Raw genomic sequence first — 21,067 nt, 5'->3', positions numbered from 1 at the left:
AAAATTCAGTAAACCAGATATCGTTAAAGAAACTGTTTGAATATTGTTGGGATTACGAAAAGCGAGATACGCGTAACCATTTTGCGCTATCGTCGATGCTTTTTCGGTTATCGCATCGCAAAATCAGTTCGTGAGGTTTACTCTACTTTTTTAGTTAAACAAGGCTTTAACGTCAATTTATCGTTGCACAAGGATTAAATTTTCGCAACAGTTACAAGAAAATACAGTAACGGTGATCGTAATGAGGAAGAATAGCAACGGATACCAGACTTTCCGGTAACGGCTAGAAAACTAATTTTCATTTTCTACCTAGAACTATATTCTTCCATTTTGATAAGAAATGAAAATAGTCAAGGACTGAGCGGTAACCGGAACTAAAAATTTCTCTAACGAATACGGAAGAAACGGTTAAACGAATATCAGATTCAAACCTGAACATACGTATGCATACACGTATACAGCTTAATTGGTCGTTGGTTTTACTCACGGTTTATACGTGCATAAAAGAATTTCTGCTAATTTCTCAACACCGCAGCCTCAAATTACGGTTATTCGTAAAAAAAAAAAAAAAATTTCCAGACGGCATGTTTCCGTCTTATATAGTTCCGTTACACCAATTACCACATGTTACTTTACGTATAAAATTATAAACGGAACGACGAACAGTTATTTCTCGCGGTTCTATGTAATACACGCATTTCTTGCCTCCTCAGCGACGATCATCAGTCGTAGTGATTTCAATAATCCGGTACGTAATTGTCGCAAATATGTAGTACAGAATCAGAAAACTCAAAAATAGAATCTAAATCAAACGTCGGTAAATTTTTCGAATCAACAAACGGTGCCAATCGACGCAACTTTGGTTTATTATTGATATTCCAATTGATCAAATGCTGCAATAATCCGGAAATACGGTAGATGACGACTCTAATCAAGTACACTAAATATTTACTTGTAATTCGAACCGTTATTGTAACGATACAAATTTTAGAAAAATCTTCTTTCAAATATTACTAACGAAATTTGCAATTCTATTCGTTCGTATTCTCATTGCTTCTATATTTTTAATTTTTTCAATTCTTTCATACCTTGACGATTGTTTCATTCCTAATTATGGCAGAATACTGGAGCCAGCGTGTGCATAATTTGACGAAACGATCGTCGAGTCTCAATAGTCGTAGCCGTTGTTTAAACAAATAGACAAACGAAACCAGCCAGCGCGAGATATCTCCCGCATCTTTCCGCGGTGGAGAGACTAAAAACGATAATCTTTCCCCACCAGCACGAATTGGCGCTATGGAAGGCGTAATTTTCGGAAGATGAGCCTTAAGTCAACCCGCTGCAAGGGTGATATTCGCGGGGGTTGATCCGCCGGGCGAGTTATAAATCGATTTACGCTACGGCCAATCACCGCCAGAAGTGCCGCCCTCTGATTGGCCGTCGCCGAGGCCACTCCCACGGCGTTGATAAAACCTCTCGCCGAAAGCTCGACTCACACCGTCCGATCGGACCGAGAAGCGGTAAGTTTATTTCGGAACTATGCGAAAGGAAAAAAATTTCGGAATAATTTTTTTCAGACCCCGATATCGCTCGTGATAAGAAAAGAAAAAAGAGACCTCGAATACCAAAAATATCGTCAAAGAACAAGATTCCGTACGACTGTAATTTTCCTTGGAAGCAAAGATAAAAAAAAAAAAAAAAAAAAAAAAAAAAAAAAAAAAGAAAAAAAATATCCCCAATCCGACGACGAATAAGCGGGTGAAAATCGCAACGTGAGAGGTGCGAGAAATGATGGGGAAGGAAAAATTATCGGATTTTTCAAACAGGCTGCACGAGATTTCACGCGGTGTGAACGCAGCCGAAGAGGCGTTCTTGGCAAGGCGTGTCCCCGCTAAAATCCCTCCTTCCGGTTTAACTAGGGCTATGTCTGCCCGGATGCCAGGCTCAAAAAACGGACCAATCCGGGATGCGAGACGGCCACTGTTGTGCGTGAAATGCCGGGGGGGGGGGGGGGGGGGGGGGGGGGGGGCGGCGGGTCCGCGATGCCTGTATCTCCGAATGTGCGGAGCGAATATCCCCGGAAAGAGCGTGGAGTGAGAGAAGAGCGGCGGGGTTTGTTCGTGCAACCGGCACCCCCGTCTGGAGCTCAGTTGCTCACCGCCGCGACGCCAATTCGGTCAGGGTAGAAAACCTCCGTCGCAACCCTTCCCGGGTTGACGCGATATTCGCACCGAGTAACGGTTTTTAACAAATCGCAAAAAGTGTTGTTTTATCGCAGTTTCCGCCGACGGCGATAATCGGCATAAAAAAACGAACGACTTGACATTGTCGGAATTTTAGCGATATCGTTTTGCGGTAATTCCGACAGTTGGACAAACAACTTGGGCGAATAAGACGCGAGTAATCCCAAGGAAACGGCGTTGTTGAATAACGCAATAAACGGTAACGAGGAAGTCCGGAAGTCGTGAATTTTTTTTTTTTAGTGACATGAACTTACGAATATGGTGTGGTTTTGACGAGCCAGAAACAATTTGAGGACTACGAACGAATTGGAATAAATTTTGTTTCTTGTTGTTGTTGTTGTTGTTGTTTTTAGTTTTTTTTTTTTTTTTCATCTTTGGTCTTTTAATCAACCAAATCGGAAAACTGACCAGGGATTTTTCTTTGGTAATTGGAACAATCCGAAGTCGTTCGTGAACGGTGAAGAGCGTGGTTGTCGTTGCGGAGAGTCGAACACTGAATACAGACGACGGGAGGAATGGGAAATCGTTTGTGACCGCAAAGAGAGGAGAATTCGTAATTATTAGACAGCGAACGGAGCTGGGTAAAGTAACGTAAAAGTTGCCTTTGTACTTAAGTCTATTTCGTAAAGCTCGGAACTTGGAGGCGCGGTGATCGATTGTCGATTTACAACGAAGGGACAATCGTTGGTACGATTGGTCAAATAATCGAAACTAATACATACTCGAGCAAATGTATCGAATACTCATTGTACCTGAATACAACGATATTTAAAACGCAACGATAATAGAGGAAAAATAAACCCCGCAGAAAAATATACGTCATAGATTGTAAAAGTCGTAATCTAATCGAAGAGTAAAACAGTAAATATAAAAAAAAAAAAAAAACCAACAACCCTCGGCTACGATTGATCCTAACTCTTCTATTCAATATTCACCGATCGTGTCGCCTACCGTCGCTTGGCATTAAAACCGCGGGAGCTAAGTTTCTCCGTTGTTTGTCACTCGTCACTTGAAATTGTAAAAATATTTTCCTCGCTACCTCGCGCCTGGTGGAGGTAAACGGCGAGGTTTTTTCAGTTGACAAAAGACAAGAGAAAACAATAATCGAGGAACAAAAATTACGTCCGCAGTCGTCGTCCGGTGTATCGTGCGATCAAGCCGCCCGCGTCCCGGCCGGAATCATCGGAAACCGTAGTATGGATGTGTACGAAGACACGTAGGACCCGAAACGGTCCAACGGTCCGCCAACGACATGCGGAATCGCCTCTGGCGATAAAGGAGAGTCCACTCATCCACACTCAGCGCGATAGGAAATCGCCGCTTGGGCTTCGAACGATCGAAGAGCGAGAGAGAACCGAAGAGGTCCGACGGCCGTGGGAATACCGAGTAATCGACGAAGAGCAGCCGACAACGGGATCGGGAAGTCGATATCTTTGGGGAGTCCGAGAAATCCGATCGGCGATCCGTGGCGGAAGAGCTTCGAGAACGAGCCGAATATCCTGGGGGGAGGAAATCGTTGACTGCAAAACGTGTGATGGTAATTTGATTCACCACGATTCAACCAAAGGACTTGAAGATGCCGCAGCGATCGCCCTTCGCGATCCAGGAGCTTCTGGGCCTCAACGGTACCGGAAACGCCAACGGATCCGATCGGGGATCGCCGCACGGTTCGCCGCCGGCCGGAGTCTCGGCCGTTTCTTACGCCCCATCGGCTCCGCACCATAAGCTATGGGACTACATGCCGTCCCTGACGAGCCATCTGGGGAACCTGGGGAACCTGGGGAACCTTGGGAACCTGACCGCCTCGAGGATGGCTTACCTGAACGCCCAGGCCGCTGTCGCGGCCGCGTTTCTTCCCCCGCCGCATCCGCACCCGGCGCATCACGTCGCGCATCACCAGGTCCACCAACCCGGACAACTTCCGTCGTCGCCCAGTGGGAACCTGCATCCGGCGGCGCACGCGCAGCACGTACTTCCGGGGACCGCTGTTGGTACCAATCACCATCAGCACAGTCCCAATCAACACACACCCCCTCACGGTAAGTTTACAGAGAGTCGAAACGCACCGTGGATTTATATGTAATTTTATCGAGGAGGGAACGCGTTTGACGGTTGGAAGTCGGATTTGTCCGAATTACCGCGTCGTGCTTTCGAACGACGAGGAATCAAGCGAGATAACCGAGAGGCATTGAAAGTCACGTGATAATGTCGAGGAAACGACACGCCAGGCGTTGTAAATTTTGCGGATATCGTTGCGAGTCTTGCGGCACGTGCCGAATGATTTCGATTTTTGCGACGCTGTCGATTTATCGTTTAAATCGTGAAAAAGTGGCAAAAAAGCGATTCTTACTTGCTTAGAACGATCCCTCTCAGCTCTCGTGTCTCCTGGACGATTTTCTGTCATTCCATACCGTCTGAAAGTCACTGAAAGTCGCTTGGACTGCTGGGAAATCACCGAAAGTCAGGGATAACACTGGAAAGCAACGAAAGTAGCTTGTTACACCGGAAATAGATAAAAATAATCCTATAAGCTAGAAATCACTTGAAATTCGTTGTATTTCACTTTGTCAAGTTACAGGGATTAATCGAATGCTCTACAGAAGGTGGAAAATTAATTTTTCATCTTTATCCCGTAACCATAAACACGCGTCAACCGAGACTTACCGCGTGTCGAACACGTAAAGACTAATTGTAAACAGTACACAACGGCATGGTTTCAAGGCCTCGAATCGCGCCTCGTTCATGTCAACAACACGATAGTCAAATCCACGCCGAGTGTTTGTCAACAGATAACCAGACGTGAGACGATCTCACCAGGCTCACAAATATTCTCTCTTTCGAAAGAGCTCGAGGCAATTGAATAGGTACATACCTAGCGAAATCGGAACGTTCCGCACATTACACGACTTCGCACAACCGTCATTCGCGTACAGAGTCTCCTTAACGTACAATCGATTGAATTGCGTGATAGGCGAAATACTTTGTTACCTATGGAAACTGAGGTTCCCCTCTCTCTCTCTCTCTTTATCTCTTCCCGTTTCTCTTCGAACGGTGCATGCGAGAGAATCGGAATGGAGACACTCCCGAGGTAAATTAATGGCTATCTGTTATCTAGGATCGACGAAGTGTGAAGCAGGCACTTAGCCACCGCACTGGTTGGCTATCACTTAACTTGACGCCACTTAGGCTTGAATTACAGAAATTCGATACACTTTTGTTACACCCTGCACCTACAAGTATCCATTGTGGCGAGAAGACTCAATGGACTTTTGTCGCATGGGAACATCGTCGAAGGAGCAGCTGCTCCCTCTCTCTCTCTCTCCTTCTCTCTCTCTCTCTCTCTCTCGACCTCCACTGATCACACGGCCCTCCGACATTATTAAATAACGATATCACAAGAACAATTTTAGTCCGGATCAGACGTTCGCGAAACTGGGGATGGGAGAAGGAACCGTTTCACCGTCGCCTCGTCATTGATTTTTAAAATGGTCATGCCGAGCACGACTCAAGGGGGTTAATAAACGTTGCGTCGACCCGGTCCTGTGGGAATTTGGCATACGTATGTTTTAGTTGTTTCTGTTGTTTTTTTTTTTTGTTTTTTTCTTTTTTTTTTATTTTGTTTTTTATCCCTTTAATCCCGAAATGATTCAGAGCGTTGTAAATAATTAGTGGTATAATGAGTTGAGTGTCGGAGGTAGACCTGCAACGTCTCACCAGGGCACAATGAACCTACGACAATACGTAAAAATGGCTGTTGACAGAAACGTTGTTCTCAACCATTCCCCTCGTTCAGACCGTTGAAACACCTCGTTTCGCGTTTTCCCAACGATCGATAGCGAGAAAATATCCGTTCGAACGTTACTCCCGTCCAGTTATTCACCCGGTCGAACAATGCGACAAGATCACCGATCGTTTCGAAAACTCGACTGATTCCTATCCGTAATTCTCTAGCCGATAAGGTCTCTTCCGACAAAACTCGTTCGCGATCCGTAACGGTCGAAGAAAAATAACAAGTTAATAAATAAGTAGAAAAAATTCATCTCTACCAACAATGTTCCGGCAGAGGATGAGGAGAAAATGTTTCGAACCAATTCACCGCGTTCCACTTGCGGAATCCACAAGCCGCTGCTCCCCACTCGTATTGCCTCTAGTAATTTCGTCATAAGGTGTGAAATGGTAATTGGACAGTTACTTAATCCCGGCCCCGGGGCTCCGTTTCTACGTATATACGTATATTATATATATATATATGTACATGCGTATATATGGGTGGAATATTTTTTTCATCAGCGTAATTAAGCCAAGATTTTCTCTCGTCCGCGAGCCTCGCTCGCTCGGGAGTGAATTTTGAGAACGATTTTCGGGTGTCAGGTTTCCTCCAAGGAGAACAAAAGATCTGCCCTTCCATTGAAACGTCGCTCTAGCACCTCGCCTTGCTTGCAGCGTACGCGCGTTCATTTGACGCATTTTATATTCCTTCCTTTTTTTTTTCCCTCTTCTCGGTTTTTTTTTTACTTTTTGTTTTATTCCTTCTTAAATCTAAGCAGACTTAAAGACGAAGGTACGATCCGCGTTCGGATACGTAACGAGTGATCGTGTTGTGTCTCATTATATTTATTAGGCGTATCGAGTAATATCGATTCACATTGCGAATGAAATTATTCATCAGCTCTGCAGGTGATTTTACAGACGAGTGTGCCAATCTCGTATCTCAGCTCTGTAATTTACGCACATATATTTCTCGTTTCACTTTTTTCTCTCTCATTCTCTCCCTGTCCGGATCTCCTCATCTATTTTTATTTTTACGCTGTAATTACGCGGGGAAAATATAAAGTAAATGAAATTTATCGTACAGGGAAGAAAAAGAGAGAAATAGCAAAAAGACTCAAATTGTTTTATACAATTCAGTTTCCGTAAACACATTGTCAAATGAATTTTCGAAGAGTAAACTATAGCGTGTCTGCACATATCTGAAATGAAAATTTTCAACTTCCAGATTTAAATCTCGGTCAAAGTCATGAACAGGAAAATGAAAAATTTGAAGAAGACACTCTCTAAAAAATAATAATATATGATAAATGTTCTCTGCATAGACGAGCTTATTCTCTTTTTCTTCAAACAAACGCTACGAATGTGTTTTAATAACATAATAATAAGAATAAGAATAATAACAATACTTAACAAACAGGATTGTAGTTGCAAAGAATTCTTTTTTTCGAAAAAGTACCTGAATCACTAGCTGAGGTGCCTTTTTGGCAATAGAAACATTCGTCACTTTGCCTAAAGTTATTCTACCGAACACTCGAAATAGCGTTAAGCGTGATAGTAAATTCGTATTATTCATGACGCTTTCATATTTCTGCGTCAAATGAAAATGCGTTGGAGTATTTTTGTTGAGAATTGTGTATATAACGGGACCGTTGAGCCTTTTTTGCGTTCGACGTACGTGAAATTCGATATCTGGAGATACATGCGACAAAGTCGAATTCACATACAAATAAAAGGAAGCCGACAAAGATAGTCGAGGGTTAAATTCAAACACAAAGCGTACCATCTGAAATCGATTCGCGACCAGAGTTCAGAGCTGGCTCATCAATAAGCTACATCCGAACGGGTAATGAACTTTCCGCCATGCTCATGAATACGGAAACCCGATAAATTTCGGATCTCGTTTTCCTGATTGAATAAACTCCGCGACTCGGGTAATCCGTCTCGGAATCAAACGCCGAACCGTCGAACCGGCGCTCGGTTAAAATCATATCCCTGGTTTGGAATCCCGGTTCGAGACCATCTACGCGATGATAATAATGAAGGAATCGGGTGGATGCGACAAGAGGAATCGACGAGTAGAAAGGCGGCGACGAGGGGAGAGGGAGAGGAAAAATGAAAATTGCGAAAGCTGGGGGCGAGGAAAGTGAGAAAAAAAAACAAGCAGGCGCGCGGCGACGCGGGGCGAAGAGAATGGCCGCTCGGATTGTGCCGGGAGGAGTTTTTCATAACCGTTTTCTGGCGGCAAAGCGGTTCCAGCGGGCGTTGGAACGGCGGTGATAGGCAATCTAGTTGATTGCCAACTTCAAACGAACCCCGAGACCGAAGCCAGCGTGCGATCGCCTGGAGAACGCTCGAAGGTTCGGAAACAATGCCGACCTCCTCCGAACTCTCCGTAAGCCTTTGGGCTTCTCTCCTCCGAGCCTGGACCCGTTCACGAACCCTCCACCTGGTGGTACAGGGTGTTCCAAAAGGGAGAGTCGAGGAAATAATCGAGGGACGAATCGAGCTTGCGGAAAAGCTCGGGCGAGCCGCGAGACGCCCCCGCGACGAGTTGTGCTTTCTTTTAACCTTTGGCGGAATATCCCATCGACGCAGAAACCAGCGACACACGCACACGCGTGACTCGCGGGGGCAGGTCGATACTGATTAGTACTTGAAAGCCGCTTTTCACCTCCCCATTCTGACGGATTCACGACAAAGCCACCAGCCACTCGAGTAAAAAATCTTGAACAAATTAGCGAATTATTAATTCGCTCCCGAGCTTTGTTCCTTCTCCCGCTAACGGGGAAGTGCTTGTATTATGTGTATAGGAATTGTAGGCCGATCGCGGTACGGGTCTGCATTAGGTGCAGGCCGAGTGTGTTTCTCGATGGATTTTATTGTGCCGTGCGGGAGAACCACTTGCCTCGTGATGAAAGGTAGTACGAACGATTAACGCAATGTCATTCGATTCGAGAATCCAACGTCATTTTCAGTCGGTGATAATTTTGTTTTTTTTTTTTTTTTTTGGCAAAAAATAATCAAGCCGTACGCGAATTTGCGAACGACTACTTTGCTCGCAAATCTTCGAATATGCCTACAAAACAGCTTTCACGTACATGTATAATGCACTGAAAGAGAGTTGTTTTTTTTTTTTTTTTTTTTTCACGGTATAATTGCTGCACGTATTTAGAGTCAATGGGATGGATTTTTTCTTTCGAACTTACTTGGTTTCGTAATGAAAAATTGCATTACAGCGAAGATCGACACTTGAACGAGGTATAATTCAAACCATCGAATGAAAGTGCCCCGATTGTGACAGTTTTTACAGTAATACTCGTTCAACGACAATTTTGTGCGTTATGATCTTGTAATAATGACACGTCTTGCAAGCTGTTTTGAAAATTTCACGCTTCGCGGAAAGAGAAAAACATCAACTTAGATTGATAAAATTAAGTGTCACTTCGATCATTCGATACTGTAAAAAGCTGGCGTAAGAATTTTCATTGTCAATGTGTGCTTGACTTACATGTAATCCGAAACGAAACTAAAATGTGATAGTCACTGTTCTGGCACTACGAATTCAACTAGCTACCAAATGCTGAACAGCTGACAGGTGATGTTGAGGACCACATTAAAAAACCAACTAGAATTGACGTGAATAAATACGAGATATAAAATAAAATTACTTCTGACTTACATTATCGACACCTAGTTGAGTTTAGCCATTTATAGAAACTTGCACCGAGTAAAATTTCTAGTCATAATTTTCACCGTACAGTCTTTAACTATTTTCATATTTCACCATAACCGGAAGATGTACAAGTTCCAACTGTAAGTACAAAATGAAACGGAGTTTTTTAGCTAAGAAACCCAAAAATCTAATTACGTGTCGCGTTATTCTTTTTTGATTACGATTACACGTACTGTATTTTCTCACAAGAAAATGCGATAATTTTGACGTTGGTCGGCAATAAATTTATGTCAAGGTCTTATTCGATTGAAAAAATATATTGTAAAAGTAGTAAAAAAAAAAAAAAAGAAACAGCGGATTTAACATTGAAATATCCAGAAAATGTTGCATCGACAACTACAATCACACTAAATCCTTAGGTGTACCAAATTTTGCCGTGTTTCCGACAATATTTAAGAAATGCTTGCGTGACCAACTTCTTCCTTTCCACCTTTCGAGCTGCGCTGCTGCCGGGGGCAGTTCATATAATTGTGAATGCAAATTAAACGAAATTAAACAGTTAATTAAACGCCTGGATCCGCGAGAGTTAATTGAGATTCTTGGGAGATTTGTCGCTTGGAATGTCTTAATTTAGTCCTTTAAGCGTCCTAACTCGCCTTAACAACTTTGAATAATTGGGCCACGCTATACGTGTACACCTTATATACATAAATATATATACATATATATATATATATATGTGTGTGTGTGTGTGTACGTACGTAAATACAGGCTATGAAAGGTGAAATTTCTACTCCAAGCTTCACGATCTGGTCCAGACTTATCCACTAACGAATTGTCAACTGAACAGTGCAGCGATCTTCAATTATAAACGCGAAAGTCACTGATTGAGAGAAGAAATTTTTCTTTGCTTTAATTTTTCTGCCTTTCCCCCCTTTTTTTCTCTCTTCGATTTAATATTTCGTCGCATACGGAAGGTGAAGAAATAGCGGAACGAAACAAGATCATCCGGACTCGGTTCATCACTTCCTCGGTAAAGTTTTCCTCGTTTCTCTTTCATTTCGTCCGGGTTCAGATTATTATTTTCTCGTATTACATTTACGAGGCCGTGTCAATCACTTGACCCTCTGAGCCTATACCTAATCGTTTAATCTGTTCTGACGAATCAATCTACCCCAGCGTGACAATGCCGCAAACTTATATGGGCACCCGTACACTCTTTGGTACGGACAGTCGAGTCCCTCGCAAAATCAATTCCATGGGAATATCTATAGTCGTCGTAAAAATTTTCGCACGAAACAATCGTTCCCGATTGTTCCTTTGTCCAAATAGTAAAATATTCATTCGTTCATTCTTCGCGAGAATTTTCATCTGGGAGTTGATAGAATATCAGATAGTCAAAAGTGAAGTGTTGCACACTGAAGAAAACTTCATTTGATATAGTTAATAGAATATTAAAGGTCCGAATATTGATTGGATTACATAAAATTCATAAAATAGTGGACTCTCAATTATTTTTTAAATAACCGGTCAAGTCATTGGATAATTGAACAGGTTAACCGTTTGCCGGTTAAGTTGGTAAAATTGTAGGCACAGCTCTACTATTTAGTACGATGATAGTTGTCAATACTGCAAAGATGTTTAGTTTATTATATTTTGTCAAATAAATAAGGCTGTAGTATCACTTCATCGTTGCACCAGCATTAAATTATCGCAATAGTAACGAAACAAATGTAACCAGTGACCATAATGAAAAATGATACAAACGCAATTTAAATTTTCTCACGGTAAACCCAAAGAATTTACTATCACGTTGTATCCAGAACTCTGTTTTTCGATTACAGTAAAAAGTGAGAATAATCAAGAACTGTACGGTAATCGTAACTAAACGTTTCTCTCGGTAATAATGATCTTCGTTTATAAATTATTTAACAGAGAAGAAATACATGTTACATTTGTCGAACATGACGTTGCAATATAAATTCTGAAAAACTTTATCGTTTAATCATCAAAAGAGGAAGAGAGTTGGAGAGATAGTAGGGGAAAAAAACATTCCGCCAGTAAATGAACCGCCTCGTTCGTTGACCGCAAAACTCGCAGGAAAACGTGTACCTATATCGTGTCCACCAATCGAGAAAATCGGCTTAACGTATAATCGGTCGGAAGGTTTGAGCGCGGACGATAATTATACTTGTCCTTCTTCTTTCGGTATAGTTGTGATAAATTTTCACCCTTTGACAAAGTCCCAATACACGCCCCGAGGCCATCCTCATCCCCTCGTCCCGGCGCTCATCCGACCCCCGCAACCCTCGAGAGCCGCGTTAATGAAATAACGCGGAGATTAGTCTTGGACATTACCGGCAAACTATGTCCATTACGTAGCCCCCGTACAGTGTGGTCCAAAAGTTTATTGCCCATTCTATTAAGCAGCGCCTATTATTAGTAAAGCTTTGGATGGAATCGATTCGATGTAGGGAAGAATCTTGCCCCAATTTCATACCGTCAATTTGCTCATTTTTCGGAGAAGATTTCACTGTACCTGCTAAGAATTACCAAAGACGATCGATTATTTTTCAAATTCGATTAATCGAGCGATTATATTCATTTTTACAGATTCAATCGAGTCGTGTTCGATTATTTTTTGGACTGATATTGATCGATGCGTCGATTATTTTTAGCTTAGTGGCCATCCGGTATCTGTCCCAAAATTAGGTTAGCTCGTGTCTAAATTCTGCAGATATTTTGATCTTGTTCGGTTCAAAGCAACCGAGTCTGTGGTCGATGAAAGTTTTGACGATTTAGAGGGTGCACCGTGGAAAAGGGATAGAAGTAGAAGGACATTGCAGTTTTGTTACAAGTAATACAAGCGACTAGATGATTCTTAGAACGATATTCAACTTTGAAGATATTTCAATTGTTTAATCATTTATTTATACAGTCGAACTGGAATAGTGATCTATACCTGGCAACATTTTTGAAATCCTGCAACGTATCTTTTTATTAAAAATTAACTGTGAGAGAATTTCGTCGCAGGTCAGACGAAATTTGCATTTTGATTGAGCGATTGGTCCACAAATACTTATCAATTCATTATTCATCTGTCCATGTTTTGAATGGTTAGAGTCGAATATTAAATATTCGTAACCAATAGAAGTCGGAAATCGTGTGAAATTATTTGAAATCATCCGAAATTCCGAAAAATCATCCAAACCTGATATCGTCCTATATTTTGGAATCTTGTGACTTTTTTGGATTCCGAATAGTGATCGAAATTATCCAGTAAAAGATAAAAGATGAAAAGTGACGTAAGATAGTCTGAAATCAGTTGAAAGCTTCTGCAATAAATTAAAGTATTATAAAATTACTACAAGTTAATTAAACAAATAATACTGAAAAGTTAATTCCTCATATCACAGACCGACTTGACTTTCTTCAAAGCTACAACGAATTTCAAAAACAAAAACATTTTGCGGGAACTGAATTCTAGAAAAAATTTCACAGTGCAAAGTATCACTCGCAATCAAATGTAAGCTGTTTCAAATTCAACAACATATCTCAATATAAAAAAAAAGACTCTCATCACTTTACAGTTTATCTTGCGACCCTTATTTAATTCACAATAATAGCATCTTGTTTACTCATCTTCATTTGACCCTAATGAATGAATAAATCTGCATCCGACCCAGAGGACAAATCCTGACAGTCGAATCTAAAAAAACATTTTGACGACAAGAATGTCTTTTCTTTTTGTTTTTTTATAGCCATTTTGCATTTTTTCAAACCAACCAAAACCTTGATTACCTTGCGTCTGAATTAAGGAATCGAATGTTGAAAAAAAAAAATAACGCACTTCGCCGCAACAAACGAGTCAAACCGCATTTCGCGATACTTGTACGCGTTGGCTCGTTCCCTTCTGCACCGGCAGAGCGATGAGGCTTCCTTTGCGCACCCGAGTCAGCATCACGTCGCTACTTGATGCGCTAGGGTGCGTAGAGACTGAGCGCTTGTACGCAAGCGAGTAAACGGGTGTTTGACACGAATGCAATTTAATGGGACGGAGAGTTGCAGGGGTGGTACCGGGGTTATTACCCGGATGCCCGAGTGCGCCTCGCGATTAGCTCAGACTTCGATGCCCTTCTTCCCGAGCCGCACTTCCGAAAGCCAGTGCAGTCAAAATGTTCGACTCTCGGATAAAGCGGGGAAAATTGTTAGCAACTAATCCGCGTCGCACCATTCGGGGATGAATTACGTAACGGATGAATAGCTGTATGTTCTCAGACTTTATTCCTCAATCGCGTGTGGATGTGAAAAGTCTCCGTGGAACGATGAAGTTGAGCATCGTAAGGTTGTCAATTTTCAGTACAAAATGGGTGCGTGTACTTATGTACGCGCGTGACAAGTTATACTTCTTTGGCATCATTAAAAAACAATAAAACAAATAACGGATGTCTTACATTATATTTAAATAATCTATTAAATTTTTGTCACGAACTTTTTATTAAATGTTCTATTAAATTTATTTCTTTATTTTGTAAATATTAAAAAACCAATAATAAATATTCAACATTGATAATTTAATAATATTTAGTATTGATTATATTAAATAATGATATTTTAATTTATATCAATAAATAATACATACGGATAACTAACCTCAATTATATTGGAGCACTTGAAAAAGTATTTTAGCACAATTTTTTCACTAATATTCACAAATAGTAAATAATATTAATCCAAATATTCAATTTAAATCACTGCTGAATATATTTTATTGCCACATATATAATTCGCACTTGTATGAAAATAAAACACGTGTTGTGACTGTAAAAACTAAAACCATGTGGATAAATATTATAAATAAATATGAAAACAGTGATCAGAGGCGACAAGCGTACCAACATTAGCTTTTTTTCGAGACTTAATGAATTCGGTTGAGTGCGCAACGTCATCCTGTTAATTTTGTGTTACAATGATGCGCGCGCATCTTGAAATTGAATTTGGTTGAGTGGGCAACTTCATCCTGTTAATTTTGTGTTACAATTTTGTGTTATAGTGATGCGCGCGCATCCTGAAATTTCACTCTCATCAGTTTTTCATAACGCGCCTAAAGAAGTATAACTTCAAAAATCGTTGTTACACAACCCGAGGATCTGAGATTCGGTAAACCGTTGAAAAGATAAAGAAACTCTTGTTTCTCTTGTTGAAGTTACTAACTTCAGCCTCACCTAGAATGCTCGATTAGTCACTTTGCTTCCGAGTTACAGTCTGTAAAATCTATACAATTCTAATTTATCAAAAATCTAGTACAATTCACTATAAACACTACAGTTATAACGGGAAAGATTAGCAGTTAGATTGAACTTTACGTTAAATATAAATGTCTTGTAAACTCGAAGAAAGTATCTTTCTTCCGTCAAACGAGATCCACAAAAATTGAGTGCTTGATGCAGCCGAGTGTTCAGTTGCATACGAACCTGCCACCAAAATTAACCGAGTGCAGACGGATGTGATCAAATTTTGAACCATCTATTTCGAATACATCGAAGTAAATTTTTTCAAGGAAACATAATGGTTATAAAAACAGAAAACTACAATAATTCACCTGACCCTTCGTGATTAACAGAAAAATTTTCTCTTCCGCCTTGTTATTCCGGCTGTGTATTACTCACAAGTATCAAAGTGGAATGAATCAATTCGTTGCTCGTTAATAACCGACGAATAAAAAGTGCAAAGAATAAATCGAAGCAACGACAAAAAAAAAAAAAAAAAATTGAAAAAAATAAATAAACAAGTAGGAGGAGGAGTTACAGCCGAGCCCGTAATTCACGCGCTCATTCCTATCTCCGTTGGATGAATAATCGTGAAGAGGGTATGTATTTTCGGTTTGGATGAACAAAGGAGGCTATACGTGTCTGCGAGGCTGAACGTGAACGAAGAGCTGAGAGTAAGTCGGCGAAATCAGCAGAACAATTTCCAGTCCAACACCTCAATTGTCCCTAGCTGAGAGTCCTTGGCGTTCCATACGTGCATGCAATTCACACCTCGAACATCCACCCAAAGCCGCCCCGTCACCGCTTTCCGCACACGCGTGCACACGCATCTGCAGCAGCAGCATTTGCGAATCTCGATTACTCACGCGCTCAATTGCTACTCCCCGTTAATTGCTTCCGTCTATAAGTAGCAGACAATTTATGACCGTTCAACGCCGCCTCGAATTTAGTTTTGATCGACAAATTTCCAGCGTGCGTATCACGCGATTCTTGATTATCGGTATCGATGACGGTCGTTCGCTCGTGCGAACGGGAGAAAGCACTTCTTTTTTTTTTTGTAACAGCAGAAAAAAGTTTCCCAATACCGTTTAGCAGAATTTTGTATCCACGTTTACGGCAGAATAAGCTTTTCACGAGATTCTTTGACATGCAGAGATTTGCATGTGTTGAAAGAAACGTCGGTATTAGATAATTTCAAAAATAATTTCCGACGTTGCGATCGCGAGGAAATGATAGAATCGTTTAAAAACACTTCTCGCGTAATAAACGCGGAGTCGATCAGCTTCCTCGACTAAATCCAGTCGATGTTAGAATCATGGAGACTAGAGTAAAGGAGTGGACACAGCATAGAAGAATAAGTAGTAACGGCGTCCTCAAAAACCCGTCCTTCAATTAGTTCTCCGCTCTGCCACTAGCATCGCATGGGTCGAAAAGATCGTAAATATAGTAATAAAATTAGTGACCGATCCGCGCTTGCGCGGTAGAATGAAAAGTGACGCACCTAAATGATAGTATATTGGAGGTTAAGGAGATTATTTTTGTTTTAACAGTGCTTGTGTAAAGATTTTGTGCCGTGATTTTCGTGTAAGAACAGTTGTGATTTGTGTCACAATCTCTATCAACAATCCAATTTCGAGTTTTCATCGTACGATTCGACGTTTTCTTCTCTGAGCGAGGTAATTTCATTCACCAATGTTTCAGGTTATTTTTATTCAACGAAATTTGATACACCGATTTTAATAAACGTAATAAATCAATTAACACTGCACATTAATAACGAAAAGCTTTACACATGTAAACGTAAACACTGCACGAATTTTGCCACATTGAGGTTAGGAAATAAGTAGTGACAGTGTGTCTGATCAAAATATGTATATATATATATATGACTACGATCTTTTCGATCACAGCGCCGCCGTTTTAGGCCGGGATTTCGTGTACATTTCTGAAGCACGCTGTGTCCACTCCTTTACTCCAGTCTCCATGGTTAGAATGCTGCTTAAGGAGCGCCCGACACGTGGGTAAGGTAGACACCTGTGTATAATGTATATTATATGTATGTAGGTAGGTGGGTAGGTTAGGGGCGCACGTCGCGTGAAAAGGTAAGAGGGCCCGTGGCCGGGCAGCACGCCTCCTTTCCTCCAGAAAGGACCTTTCAAGGAATAACCGCAAATCCCGGTATAATACTAATAGGGTCATAATAGGTTCAATAGGGCTTAGCCCCCCTCGACAATAAGATCTTGTCAAAATACTCCCCGGCACTAGAGTAACCGGAGAACTAGGAAGTGGTATTTCACTCAATGGTGAAACGTGCAGTGGGCACGCCTTTATTGTCTGCGTTTTTCCAAAAAATCTGAAATCCCCTCTTCTCACAACGCCGTCGCACGCGGTTATAATTGCGGTTTATATTTCTCAGCCTCGTAGGTACCGGGGAGATATTTCTTTCTTCGTTTCTTTCTATCCCTATAACGGAGGCAAAAAATTACCGGTATTCCCAAGTGAACAATCCAAGTTTAGGTAAGACGTGTTATGCTCGCCGATGAAAATCCCCACACTCACCGGAAATCAGATCCGGTATTTTCCTGCGCCATTCGGTTTCGCACTTCCTTGCCGATCGTATTCAGGAATCATCTGTATACTTTCTCTTCGTTCTTTGTCATTCTCGGAGAAAATTTTCACCCGAATGTACCGAGAAAAATGACCAACTTGATACATGCTTTATTGCGTATAAATTTCACGCAATGGCTAAGTGAAAATGTTCTTCGACAATGTCCAATTTGGTTCAAGATGAGAGATTCAGAATTTTTTTAAAGCGGTTTCGGAAAGCGCTCTACGCTCCGAAATATGAAAAAAAAGCTTGAAAACTAGGCTAAATAAATTTCAGCGTTATTCATTCGAAATCTGCAACTTTTGTTTCTACGCAACGCCAATCCCAATTTGCGAAAACCTTTTACGACCGCGTTTCGATTTGACTTCCAAAGATATTTATACAGATATTGATCCGCGTGTTATCGGTGATTATTTTTCCAAGCTAAAAGGATATCCTACCCTATCGGTAGAAAGTATATTGTGCTCTTGTAGTATTTCTCCAGCGAATAATACGAACTGCCTCGTCCCCGTATATAGCACAAGTTTCAGGGAGCCCTTTTATCCAGTCTTTCTTTAAATTGAATGGTGAAACCAGTGCCTGAGTATTAAGACGTTTTAGCTCGGCCATTTTCTAATAAAGTCGTAGCGTTCCAAGACCCGCGGGGAGGGAAAAGCCAGAGAAAAACAGGGGTTGAAAAAGATTCCTTGCCTTCTGAGAAAGTTTGGCTGCGAGGGGGAAAACCGGTGGAAAGATAGAGCGATAGAGCCGCGGGGTTGAGGGAGTGAGAGGGAGAAAAAGCGGTGGAGCGAGGAAGAGGGAGGGAAGCCACCCCAAACGACTTTAACGAGCCCGTATCTTAAAATGGGGCTGCACGGAAACGCGGCGAGTGAGCGAGCGCGTTCTTTGCTTCCACGAGACCATGGCTTCCACATTGTTTTCTATAAATTAATCCGGGGAAAAGGAAAATCGTTGAGTGCAAGCACCGAGAGAAATCCCCGTTTATTTATTTATTTTTTTTTTTCTGGTTTGTACTACAAAACTCCTCGACTGTTCGATACAGTATTATTTTTTATCGTTACCGAAAAATTTATAATTCTGGGTAAGAAATAAAACTGAGTTTCGTAGATCGATACAAAGTATGAAATCTTCTTTCTCGCGAGTGATCGTTTTCATTTTTTCCAACTTGTAGTCGATTAAACGAACGAATTTAATATTGCGATGAGCGTAGGATGTGCCAGTGACAAGTATAGTTATATTCAATTTTTCCTCAACGAAGGGAAAAAGTTTTTCATGGGGTCCATGGAGGGAAAATGAGATATACTGCATGTAGGCATTTGTCTATGCGTCATTTATCGAGACGAACGTGAAACAAAACTTGTGACGTTGTCGTTCTCGCGTCCTCTGCTCACAGAAATCTTCATTTCTTTTTTTCTTTAAACTTACATAATGTGTGATTAGATTTCACGCCCAGGCGTGCTGGTTTGCCAGTGTTGAGTTATTTGATTTACAGTGTGACCGCTGTTACACGGTTTACGACTCTGTTTTCATTTTTCAGGATTCTCCCAACTGAAGAACACCTTTTCCAACACGAGTTCAGGTGAGCTAATTTTACCACTCTGCTAAGTAGATACTAATTTTCCTTTCCTTTTCCTTTCAATTATACGCGAGAGATATGAATTATCTCACCCCTTTTGCTATTTAATCCAATTTCAAAATTGACTCGCGTGACGACGGTCGTTCTCCAAAATAATTCAGGGTCAATGTTTGAACTACCAAAATCCCTTTGGTATACCAGGCACGTATAAAATGGTCTAGACTTTGCACTAAACGTGCTGAGCGAGGTTCCGAATTGTTCATTTGACGTAAATTCACGCCACCCGTTTCAACCATAAATACGAATTATTCATCACCTTGCTTTAATCCGCGTTTGCGATTTGTGATTTTCAACAATGTTTTATCAGATTAATTAGCACTACGGTCTGTAAAAATGCATTGTCAAAAAATCCCAAGTTGGGCGTTTTCTCATTCCTGGCTCTCGCCGTCTGGTCGGAACAGAGAACACCGGGTAAACGAAAGAGAAAGAGGTAATAAAAAAAAAAGTAATTGAAAAGACCCGGCACCTTCAGCCAAGCTAATTGACTTCCCCATCTCAAATCCTACACCACGTGAGAAATAAGCGCACGATCGTGGAGTGATGAGAAAAATCACGGTTTACTCTCCGGATGATTTTCTGATTTCTCAACGCGAAAGTTATACGCATATGTAGGAATTCTATTTACGCAGCAGACGGAGCGCGAGGGTGGATAGGCGATAATGACGTCATAGATGGTCCCGCGTGCTCATTTGATATTCATACGCGAAGTAGGGAGGCAATGACTTCGGCGTTTCCAAACCATTAACTTCTTTTCCCGCCGCCCCGCAAGTAACGTTGTTTCAAATATCGGCTGACAGGTTCGGAATTATTACTATTATAATCGTCGCTTTTTGGTACACGAGTGACTGTCGGTGCAGCGTGTCTGGCGATGCACGTTAGAGGGTTGCAGATTGGCACACGGATGCGGATCAATACAGATTTTTTTGACCGAGCCGTTGCAGCCAGCTCGTGTTGCAATTATACGTATTAATCGTTGGAGAGATTTTAGTTGCTTTTGTCCGTGAATTTCACGTGAAAATACGAAGCTAGTCTAAATGCCGTCGAAAAACGTCAATTCCCATTTGTTAATAGTGTTATTTTTTGGCGTGCCGAAGATTCGACAGCCTGTCGTGTGTGATGGCCAGTCTGGATATTCCTGAAACTAGTATCCCTGGGAGAAAAATATGGCAGACAATAAACGCGGGAATTGAATTTGCTGAACTTACCTGGGCGAGCCGAGGATTTCCGATGACCTCTGCCAGGAGCAGAAGAAGAATATTAAATTTCTTGTCAAAACATTTCCGAGGCGTACTTACGCCCAGTTCATTGAAACGCTAATATCGGTAACTGGAGATTCTTAGGGAAACCGGAGACTATTTTTCGTTGAGAAACCCTCGGAAACTGCCTATTAAACGATGATCGGTTCGAGCCACCTTGACGCCATTCAAATCCCGACAATATACCAGGTCGAAAATTGCCAAGGTGCGCCTCGTTCCCAACGACAGCACAAAACGTTTCGATAACCAGAAAATGTAGGATTCACAACGATAGTCGGTTGTACGACGGCGCGTTTTCTCGTCGCGTCAATAATATTTGAACCATTGTCGCGACGATACAGATTTCACGAGGTCGTTCTAGTAATTATAGGAAATGAAATTCTTCCCAGTGCTCTGAATATTTCAAATCAGGTTAAGCGTGCTCCTAATTATCCCCGCGCAGCTGATGAATAGACTCGACGCCTAGACGAAGGTCTGGGCAGGGTACGAAGGGGATCCACGGAAGCTCGTTTCACCAGCCACTGGTTCAATTTTAAACCGTTTATACACTCAAGGCGAGAGAGAAAAAAAGTAGGGAGCGGCAGCGGTGAATTGTCCATCATCCCTTTTC

General features: G+C 41.5%; 1 protein-coding gene across 4 annotated transcripts in view; it reads left to right on the top strand.

Annotated features, from left to right (window-relative positions):
- The first annotated feature begins 2,634 nt into the window (after positions 1-2,634).
- Positions 2,635-21,067, top strand: part of LOC107218884 (visual system homeobox 1-like) — a 77,753-nt gene continuing 59,320 nt past the window's right edge. For all 4 annotated transcript variants that reach the window (XM_046743974.1, XM_046743972.1, XM_046743973.1 and 1 more), the window contains exons 1-2: positions 2,635-4,282; positions 19,103-19,144. In XM_046743974.1, coding sequence (XP_046599930.1) covers positions 3,820-4,282; positions 19,103-19,144 — 505 coding nt within the window. In that variant the 5' untranslated portion in view covers positions 2,635-3,819. The remainder of the gene's footprint in view (positions 4,283-19,102; positions 19,145-21,067) is intronic.

The sequence above is a fragment of the Neodiprion lecontei genome, chromosome 6 (genome assembly GCF_021901455.1).
Source record: "Neodiprion lecontei isolate iyNeoLeco1 chromosome 6, iyNeoLeco1.1, whole genome shotgun sequence".
Taxonomy (NCBI): Eukaryota; Metazoa; Arthropoda; class Insecta; order Hymenoptera; family Diprionidae; genus Neodiprion; species Neodiprion lecontei.
Note: the sequence above shows the minus strand (reverse complement) of the source record. Positions and strands in the feature narration are given on the sequence as shown.